Source organism: Nansenia antarctica (genome assembly GCF_963989245.1).
Source record: "Nansenia antarctica genome assembly, chromosome: 5".
Taxonomy (NCBI): domain Eukaryota; kingdom Metazoa; phylum Chordata; class Actinopteri; order Argentiniformes; family Microstomatidae; genus Nansenia; species Nansenia antarctica.
In genome coordinates, this window is record NC_137690.1 from 66357643 (window position 1) to 66368594 (window position 10952).

At 44.7% G+C, this 10952-nt stretch overlaps 2 protein-coding genes across 2 annotated transcripts in view; both read left to right on the forward strand.

The window, feature by feature from the left end:
- The first annotated feature begins 495 nt into the window (after positions 1-495).
- Positions 496-3289, forward strand: lig4 (ligase IV, DNA, ATP-dependent). The gene has a single exon (XM_080532668.1). The coding sequence runs from the start codon at positions 511-513 to the stop codon at positions 3025-3027; it is 2517 nt and encodes an 838-aa protein (XP_080388794.1). The 5' UTR covers positions 496-510; the 3' UTR covers positions 3028-3289.
- Positions 3290-7224: 3935 nt separating this feature from the next.
- The window catches only part of nalf1a (NALCN channel auxiliary factor 1a), a gene marked incomplete at both ends in the record, with an annotated part of 32569 nt that continues 28841 nt past the window's right edge, over positions 7225-10952 (forward strand). The window contains one exon of the mRNA XM_080530680.1: positions 7225-7929. Coding sequence (XP_080386806.1) covers positions 7225-7929 — 705 coding nt within the window. The remainder of the gene's footprint in view (positions 7930-10952) is intronic.

Genomic DNA, 10952 nt, shown 5'->3' on the forward strand with positions numbered 1-10952 from the left:
TACAGTATTTGTCAACATTGAATAGTGAGAAGAGAAGGGTCATTGGCTGCAATATTTGACGAGTTGGGAATTAGAATGTGTTGGAATTGTAGCTGGCTGGTTGAACATGAATCGATCTACCTCCCTTTTTTGTGAACAATCCATCGTTTATTTTATTTTATTGAATACAAAGTGGTTAATATACACTGTAACAAACTGTATCATTACCCAAAAGCGGGATGAATAGTAATTGGTTAATATTAGGCTAAGACCTGTGTTTCTTTTCAGGTTCGTTTTGAGGCTACAGATTTCACCATGGAAGGAACCTCAAAAAGCGAAACTGCCCCACCAAAAACTGTCGCTGCCCAAGTTCCATTTCTTCACCTGTGCACCACACTTGAAAAGATCCAGAGGACCAAGCTCCGACCAGACAAAGCCAAGTTTCTCAGGGACTTCATAGACTCATGGAGGAATTTCCATGCTGCACTCCACAAAAACAACCTCAAAACCACAGACTCTTTCTACCCAGCCATGCGCCTCATTGTTCCCCCATTTGAGAGGGAGAGGATGGCATACGGCATTAAAGAGAGCATGTTAGCTAAGCTCTACATAGAAGTCTTGGGCCTCCCAAAGAATGGACCGGAGGCGAACAAACTGTTGAACTATCGAGCTCCCACCACATCCACACAGGGGGAGTCAGGAGACTTTGCCAGCATGGCATACTTTGTGTTGAAGAAACGATGTGCGAGCCAAGGCAATCTTACTATCAAAGATGTCAATGACTTTCTGGACTCAGTGGCCAGAAACAATGAAGGCAAGCTGAAAGACCTTGTGAAAAAGAGTCTCCTAAATCTTATCACCCAGAGCACGGCCCTTGAGCAGAAGTGGCTTATCCGTATGATCCTGAAGGACATGAAGCTGGGCGTTAGTAAAGAAACAGTGCTCGATGTGTTCCACCGAGATGCGTCTGAGCTCTACAATGTCACCACAAACTTGGACAAGATTTGTCAGCAGCTCCATGACCCTGCCGTGTGCCTCAGCGAAGTCTCCATCAGGCTCTTCTCTGCCTTTAAACCCATGCTGGCAGCCGTAGCCAACATCCGCAAGGTGGAGAAGCAGATGGGCAATAGCCCTTTCTTCTTCATTGAGACCAAGCTGGACGGAGAGCGTATTCAGCTGCACAAGGATGGGGATGTTTACAAGTACTTCACTCGGAACTCCTTTGAGTACACCCAGCAGTTTGGGGCTTCACCTCTGGAGGGCTCCCTGACCCCTTTTATCCACAACGTTTTCAAGCCACATGTAGTGAACTGCATCCTGGATGGGGAGATGATGGCCTACAACTCCACCACCGAGACTTTCATGCAGAAAGGTAGCAAATTTGACATCAAGAGATTAATGGACGACTCAGAGTTGCAGGCATGCTTTTGTGTCTTCGACGTTCTTCTTGTTAACGACCAGAAGTTTGGCAAGGAGACACTGAAGAAGCGCCATGACATTCTGCAGACTGTCTTCACTCAGATAAAAGGAAGGATACAGTGGGTACCCAAAACTGAGGCCAAGACCAGCCAGGAGGTGGTGGCTGCCCTTAATGAAGCCATTGACAACAGGGAAGAAGGGATCATGGTTAAGGATCCCATGTCTGTTTACAAGCCTGATAAGCGAGGTGAGGGCTGGCACAAGATAAAGCCAGAGTATGTGGATGGCTTGATGGATGAACTTGACCTGCTGATTGTTGGAGGCTATTGGGGAAAAGGAAAGCGGGGCGGGATGATGTCCCATTTCCTTGTTGCAGTTGCGGAGGCTCCAAGACCTGGAGAGAAACCCTCGGTCTTTCACACACTTGGTCGCATCGGCTCTGGCTACACCATGAAAGAGCTGTACGAGTTGGGCTTGAAGCTGGCGAAACACTGGAAGGTTTACCGAAAGAACAACCCCCCGGCATCGATCCTTTGCGGGACGGAGAGACCCGAGGTTTACATTGAACCCTGCAACTCTGTCATCATCCAGGTCAAGGCAGCTGAAATAGTAGACAGTGACATGTATAAAACCAACTGCACTCTCCGTTTCCCCCGGATAGAAAAGATACGGGAGGACAAGGAGTGGCACCAGTGCATGACTCTAGCGGAGCTGGATCAGTACCGCAACAAGGCCTCTGGTAAGCTGTTCTCTCGCCATCTACACCTCAATGACGAGGAGCCCGACAAGAAGAAGCGAAAGCTGGCAAAGCCTAAGAAGGCCATTGGCATCATCGACCACTTCAAGTCCCAGGACCTGTCTGGGGTCGCAAAGGAAACAGACATGTTTGAGGACGTGGAGTTTTGCATTATGAACGGCAGTACAGAGCATCCCAAGGCGGAGCTAGAGAAGGGCGTTGCCCGTTGCGGGGGAGTGGTAGTCCAGAACGCAGGCAAGGACACGTACTGTGTGATCGCCGGTGTGGAGAATATGAGGGTGAAGAACCTGATCTCATCCGATCAGCACGATGTGGTGTGGGCCTCCTGGCTCCTGGAGTGCCTGGACAGGAAGCAGGTGGTGCCATGGCAACCCCGCCACATGATCCACATGTCCCCATCCACCAGGGAACACTTTTCCAAGGAGTACGATTGCTACGGAGACAACTACTTTGTGGACACGGACACAAAGCAGCTGAAGGAGGTGTTTGGCAGGATGAGCAGTGAGAACACTGTGGATCCACATATCTCTCAGGTAGAGGAGAGGTATGGCTGGGATGACCTAGCCACCAGCATGTTCAGGCCGTTCAGGATTTACCTGGACAGGTATGCAAACATAGGAGACCCCAAAACCATCCTCCCTGCCACATGTCTGGACACAAGGGCGCTTGAGCTCCGCTACCATGGGGGGGTGGTGGTGCGGAGGCTTAAAGAAGGGGTCTCTCATGTCATCGTGGCTGAGGAAACAAGAGTGTTGGATTTGAAAACCCTCAGACGACTCTTTACTAAGAAGTTTAAAATCGTGAGAGAAACTTGGGTGACAGACTCTATCAAAGCAGAGCATTTACAGAATGACAATGAATACCTTGTGTGATGGTTGAGGCAGTAAGCAATGCTATTAAGTGATTTAGCTTAATACAAACATTTAAGCACCGGTTTCACAGACAAAGCCTCTTACTAGAAAATGTCCATTGAAGATACTTTTTAGTCTAGGATTAAGCCTTGTCTGTGAAACTGGCCCATTGTATGATGATTGTCTTAATTTACCTTCTGATTTTTAAACTGAAAATAAATGCTTGTTTTAAGGTTTGCCAAAACAAAGGGACGCATTTTTAGCATTTGAAGGATACTCACAAAATACACAAGATCACGAAAATGAGAATGAGAAAATTCAAGAATTTTACCAATGTAGAATATTTAAATGTCAAGAGAAAGATTTGAACACATGATCAATTTTCTGTACAGCTGATTTGGAATGGAAATACATATTTTTAATATGCACAGAAATAAAATAATGTTCTAAAGTAAGTTTTTGTTTTGTTTATTGATGTCTACATCGCTTGGTTAGGCCACCATGTGGGAATAAATCGTTGTGAGTAGGGAAGGTGATGGTAGTGGCCGTGGGGGGGGGACGGGGGGGGACTAGAGAGGGGACACGTCTGTCAGAGAGATGGACCACAGGATTCCTCAAAAATACGATCCCCTCTGGGCACTCTTAAAAGATGTCTTCCTGTTTTCCTCTCCAGAAAGGTCAGAGAGGTACCGAGGGACTGAGTGAGCATGCTTTACCCTTCACAACCTGCCCCTGTAGGGCGCAGTAGTCTGGGGCCTTTTGTCAGCCTGGTAAACAGCACAGTTTGATTACATTTCCTGGGCTGTACTCTCCTCATCTCTTGAACCATTATTCATCACTAAAGCCCCAATGCAATCATTTGCAGATTTCCAATATGACTTAAAAATGACATTTTTAACATTGTTTCAGTTTCACACTATAGATCGTTAGGATTAATCATTATTGACCACTGGTGTCTGTGCTAGTAGTGCTTAGTTTCCAATTGTACTTTTACATTTATTTTCTTAACAGTGTTATAATCATCCAATAGCATGATGTTTTATGATACTTCAGTTAATTACTCACTAATTACCCCCACAAATTATGTGAACATGATTCCTGAAGCGAGACCAAACAACAAAGATAAAATGCTATGGTAGTTGTGTGACACTTCAGATTTAGAGAGAAAGAAACCAGAACCAGGAAGATACAGAACTTTCATGTGTCACAGTAGTCATTTACAGCTAAAATCACTGACTTGCCAAGACGACCTATAAAGGAACAGTGATGTATTGGTACACCAGAAATAAATGACTTGGAAACTACTGCATGTCTTCAACAGAAATGAGCCACCCCCCTGTGGAGACCAAACAGACGTTTACGACTGCAGGGCAGATACTGTACGTCTTGCAAATGAGCATATCCCACGCTCGGAGGAGACATTGAATTTAGAAAGCCCTGGTCCAGCATGAGCATTTCCTAAACCCGCTCCCAACCTCAACCACTACGGAACGATTTCCTGGACACAGATTAAGCCCAGTCCTGGAATAAAATCACACGTCTAATGGAACATCTCTATTGAAGTTCCTTTTTACTTTGGAAACCAGCCCTAGAAATTACAAATTACAGGCATCCCTGTCTTGAAAACACCCTTCATCCATTTCTGGCATATTATTTTGTCACAATAGTTATGGATTTAACTTCCAGTTTTCTATCTGGAATTGCAATGTTTTACATTAAAAGACAAATACATGTTATTATTAATAAGAAATGCTTCTGGGAAATGCCCACCAGCCCCCCCCAAAAAGACAAGAAAGCACCACACAACACTCCTTTCATAAATGTGAGGATGTGTGCTAGCAGCATCATTAGCATCAGTTCTCACACAGTAAACACTTTTCTATCAGTTTTGTGTACAAGTTTATGCAAATCTTTGATGTCCATCCACAATGAGTGTATGTGCATGTGTGCTATTGTAGACAGTAGTATGTGCATGTGTGTTTGTGTGTATCAGAGGGAGAGAGGATGAACTGCTGACATTGGGTACTAGGGTACATAAGGTTGCAGAGAAATAGGAAATGTTAGAATAGGTATAGCATAGCATAGAGTACAGCACAGTGTTTTATCTGTACAGTATAGTATAGTGGATAGTGTACATAGCCTTTATTTATGTAAACCAGCTCCTTTCCCTTCTTGTTTTTCAAGTTTTTTTTTCTTTCCTAGCACCAGGGGAGCCACCCCTCCCAAATTTCGTTGTTTGGTACCTGTACTATAGCAATGACAATAAAGACCATTCATTCATTCATTCATTGACGTTGCATGGTCTCTGTTCTTTTCAGTATGAGGATATGGCTGTGATGCCAAAAGGTAGTTATTCTACCTGGGGAACCTTAGTGTTGACATATTCTTCTGTTCTCTGATCAGCTTTTCTTACATTGTATTTTCTTTTTTTATATAAATGATACCTGTTGTTGTAGTACATCAGTTACCCTATCTGCATCACTACTCCCAATCAGCTACTATTTCTTTGTCCTCTCTGATTGGCTCTCTTCCTGACACTGATCAGCTCAACTCAGTTCCTCTTTCTCCTCCCCACCCTGTCATCTGTGTCTTTCATCACTTTAATCACTTGTTCATAGGGTTCAGATGACACTCTTAAGATGCCCAATCACTTTTGGAGTTGCCAAAATCAGGTAATTTTCACACTTTAGAAAGAGCTCACATTGATATTTCAAGTTATGAGGGCCCAGATTAGTTATGGTCCAACAGAGCCCCTCTTTAATTCATACCCTGCTTATGCCTTGGCCAGCTGCTTATGGACTGCTCTCATCGACACCATGAAACAAAGCTGTGTGAGACAAATCTAAATGCAGAAAGATTGTTTGTTTCCTCTGACCTTCTCTCCAGATTTACCTTGGGTCGACTGGGTGCTTACAAAATGTCTGTGTATGTGTAGAACATGGAGATTTGTATGGAAAGTGGAGGAGGTATTGGAAGTGCTCTGAAGCTACACCGAGAACAAGGATCATATGGATAGTGTATAGATAAAGAGTATAGATTATGCTTATGTATCAATTTACTGTACAGTAGTTGAGGGTCTTATGGTTATCTGGTAACAGTCAATTGAAAAAGCAGGTCACCCTGATGTGGGTGACCTGACAGGACAAAATGAACACCTCCACACATCTGCTTAGTGATTGCTGCTTTAGCCTCCTAAATATTTTTGGTCAGATGTTAATAACTTCATTTTAAAAAATCTGTAATCTCCAATCAATATAGGCTATTATTATTTTCACTTATTTATTCTCAATCTTGGATTTGTGGAGACTATGCTTTTATATGTAGCCTAATATTTGTTTGATATTGATCCATATGGTGTGGCGTGTGGAACACAACACAGGATCATAAGAAGTCGGTGTGTCTTGGTAAACTTGGCCCTATGAGGGAAATTCCTATATTACATCTCCTTGTCCATCCTGACCCTTTCACATGGCAGATTTAGCAGATGTCTCCTATATGCCCTCCCTGTCACTGGCATTCAGCGTGGGAGTTGGGTAATGAGTAAATCAGAGCTGTAGCCTATATCTTTTTCAAGAAACTATAAAGTAGATGCATATTTGAATTCACACGCACTGACTATCTGAGAGCAGACAATCTCAGACTCCGGTCTGTCCAGGGCTAGTGCGTCAGGATGGAGCCACCGCTGCGCTGAAGATGTCGCACACGACGCAGCTCCGGCACAGAGCATTTCCAGACACACATAACGGGGGCGAGATGACTGTGGGTATCGAAAGACTATATCCGAGGCATTTTTCCATGCAGAAACGGAATCTAGAATCGCTTTTCTGAGTCAAGAAAGACCAAGCCCTCATTCCATCCAGAGCCGTCGGGAAGAACGTAAATGCATGTGTGCCGTAAAACAGGTCTACGCAAAGGACCAGGGCAGTGCGGAGCGCAGGGGAGAGGAGGGAGGGGAGCGAGACATGTTGCTACAGGAAACTAGCATCTTTATTGGAGAGCCATGGAGAACGACGCGGTCCCATCAATGCACTGTTTAATCTCCACGAAAACATTAATTGAATGGGAATTAGGCCTACCGATAATCGCGGAGGTAAGCCTGGAACACCTGCAACCCGACATTTAAGAGGAGAAAAACGCAAATTAGACCCGACGTCTAATGAATGTTGTGGCAGAGAAGCCCCTAAGGTGGAGTCGGCCGGCGAAGCCTGTTCCCAAAATATGACCAGGGGCGCTTGGACGTGTCGGCAGCAAGATGACGGCTTAAAGATCTGGCTCGAACCCCGCGAGAACGAAAAGCCATTCACGGACTCAGAGAGGGCCCAGAGATGGCGACTGTCCTTGGCGTCTCTCTTGTTCCTAACCATCCTGCTCTCTGATCACTTGTGGTTCTGCGCCGAGGCGAAATTGACAAGGACCCGTGATAAGTTTTCATTGACGGACATGGGCGCTTACCCATCCGCAAACCACATCTTATCACCCAACCTCCATTTAGCACACAGCAGCCTCAGAGGAAAAGGATATGCTATTTTTATAGGGAATTCTACCAAACCTGTGTGGCGTCTTGAAACTTGCCACCACGATAGTTTATCTAAAAACTGCTTTACTTTTGATGACGCCGACCATTTGTGCAGGGGCCTTTCCGAAACAGAAGGGACGCGGTCTGTAAATATAAGTGATTTGTACCTTTCTTTTTGTAATTCTTATTCTCTTTTGGATTTGTTTTACGGGTCTACGAGTCCAGACAATTTGAACTGCAGTCTTGACGTGATCGTTGATGGTGATATGGCAAAGTGCAGTCTGTGCATCGAGGCGTACCAACGCTACGACCAGCACGCCCAGGAGAAATATGAGGAATTTGAGATTATGACTCAGAAATACGAAACTGATGCATATTCAGTGAGAACGTGCATGGAGGAATGCAAGGTAGGCTGAGGGGGATATTCCATCCATCTGTTGATTTTTTCCTTAATAGATGCAGTTTGGTCCTCCATCCAGTCGTCATGGTAACGATGACATTCAAGGAGATTCTCTGCTGTGGGCTCCATGGCCTCCCTTTCATCCTCTCTAGATTGTGTGTGGATGCAGACTTCTACTTGGTTTGGATGGAGGCGTACTTTTCTATAGACTATCCCACCCCCCACCCCAACCCTCTACACGTGTGCCTAAAACTTAAGAGCTGATCCATGAGAGTTGAGGATTTAAGTTATATTGTTGTTCTTGTTGCTGCATGCATAGTGTGTCTGCTCTTCCAAACCAGCCTTTCCATGTTCATGCGTCATTCCGCACGCGCGCAGGTGGTCTTTCTGTAGCCTATTTGGCCCGCGCGCGCGTGCGGTGTAGCTGCACAACTGTGCCAGGTGTTCCGCCATGGCCACTCCGAAAAAGAAGGGTTCCCTCCTGCCTAATAATAGTAGCCTACATTTCAATAACGTTAATAGAGCACCGGGTTCCCTACCTAATCTGATGGAAAGGGCTTTTTTTCTACGTCCCATGCATTAGTCGCATGCAAGCATAGGACTTTTTATTTTATTTTTTTATTTTTATTTTTATCAGTTGTGAACTCGACAATGGCATTGACACAGAATGACGATACCCGTTGTCTTTTTAATTTTTTATCACCTAATGTATTCGTCAAATATGGCCTGAAGATGGTTCGACCGTGTAGCCTATACTAATTGGAAAAATCACAAACATCCTATGCTAGTTCCTAGCGAATAGGTATTTAGCCAGACGTTTTATCTGCATGACATTGTAATTCGCTTTTACGCCATGTTTGCCCACTGTAGAAAAGCCCTTCAGCCACGAGACTCGAGTGAGAACTGTCCATGGTCCTGAAATCAGGTTACCGTCGGACAGCTCCGTTCACAGCCGACGACAGGACGGCCAGAGTCCAGTTAGTGACGATGGCGACGGGACAAAAACCTTATTTTATTTGCTGAATTGTTTAATTCCTGTACATGAATAGGAATTAGCCGGCATAGAATCTGCATGTAATAGGCTTCCTAATCTTCCTATATTCATGTAAAATATCAATAAACAAGGGGAGACATCTCAAATACTACTCAAAAGGTTGAGATCTGCAACACGCTGGTGGTTGATAGTACCATCTTTAGAAGGATAGGCCCAAACACAAATCAACCTCTAACTCCTACCCACCCACTTGATGATGGTTTCAAGGAAAATACACCTCATTTATTAGGCAAGGTGACGCTATCACCATAGGCTATATCTCTATCTACAGTAAAGTATTCCTCTGCTTATACCAATCCAACCCAGATCTACACAAGGGCTAAGGGAGAAAGGGTGATAGGTTGATTTTTGGATTGAGTGTCATGACAATATAGAGACATAGCCAGCGCTGCCACATAACAAATACTTTTGTTTTATTATTTTGTATCATGTTCAGTCTTATTGTGCTTGTTTATTATCCCTCTGCAGCTTTTAAATATTTATATAAGCCAAACACACAAAACAATCTAATTTTTCTGTAACATCTCCATAACAACTGCTGCTGAGATAAGATTGCACTGTACTCTGTTTTAAGATATATGGTTTTTGTCAACAACATTTTCACTTATTTGTATGTATTTCTGTTCATTATCCTTAGCCTATCTTATTTCCAGTAGATTTCTCTATCGTCCTTCAATCATCTCGTTTACTCATCTTAATCTCTTCTCCAGCCCTCTCCTATATACTGTGTGTGTGTGTGTGTGTGTGTGTGTGTGTGTGTGTGTGTGCGTGCGTGCGTGCGTGCGTGCGTGCGTGCGTGCGTGCGTGTGTGTGCGTGTGCATGAGGGAGAGAGAAGAAGATAGAAGAAGAAGAAAATATAACTTTATTAATCCCTGAGGGGAAATGATCTTTTTGCACCCCCTGAGTCAGCACACACACAGCACAACACACTCCTAGGGAGCACAGAGCTCTGGGCTCTGGGCACAGGGTCAGCCCCCTTTAAGCACCCCTGGAGAAGTTAGGGGTTAAGTGCCTTGCTCAAGGGCACAACGGCAGTGGTGGTAGGATACCTTAGATATGATGCCAACAACCCTCCAGTCTCCAGCTCACGTCCGGCTCCCTCCTGGGGTGGGGATCAAACCAGTGACCTTCCGATTGTTGGCTGGCCACTCAAACCTCCAGGTTACCTGACTCCCCAGAGAGAGAGAGGGAGAGAGAGAGAGAGAGAGAGAGAGAGAGAGAGAGAGAGAGAGAGAGAGAGAGAGAGAGAGAGAGAGGAGAGAGAGAGAGAGAGAGATGAACAGTATGTGTGGACCTTGTCTCAGTGGTGTGTCAGTGATGTTTGTACAACTTCAGTAAGTTAATAGCACTGTTGCCCTGTATTAAGTTTCTTATTACTTAGTGTTCAAACACAGAGACGTGTTAGTCAGAGCTGGATATTGGTAGTGTTAATCCCCACGTCCAGGTTCACATGTTGTCTGTCTCTTCTTTGTTCATGCACATTGGTTGGGGAGCAAGAGACATACAGGCACAGCGTTCAGAGTCAGATGGGAATAACTAGGGAGAGGCAAGGATGTGAGAAAGAGAGAATTCGTATTAGAGTGAGAGTTAGTATTACAATCAGAAACTTCCTCAGTTATTTGGACAAGTGATAGAGAGATTTATAGAGAAAGGTATCGTCTGTGTGTGTGTGTGTGTGTGTGTGTGTGTGTGTGTGTGTGTGTGTGTGTGAGAGAGAGAGAGAGAGAGAGAGAAAGAGAGATATCAGCCCTCCATGGGGCTGTCCCTCAGACAAATGACCGGTATCAGCCCCATGTGATCAATATAATCAGTCCCAGTTTCAATTAAGTGTTGCTGTTTTTTATCCCTGCCCTGTGTGTGTGTGTATGTGTGCTGCTACACACACTGACACAAGTACGCACACGCACACGCACGCACACACACACACACACACACACACACACACACACACACACACACGCGGGAATACACAGAT

Coding starts and splice junctions, on each gene's coding strand:
- lig4 (XM_080532668.1), top strand. CDS start 511: ATGCGCCTCATTGTTCCCCCATTTGAGAGGGAGAGGATGGCATACGGC.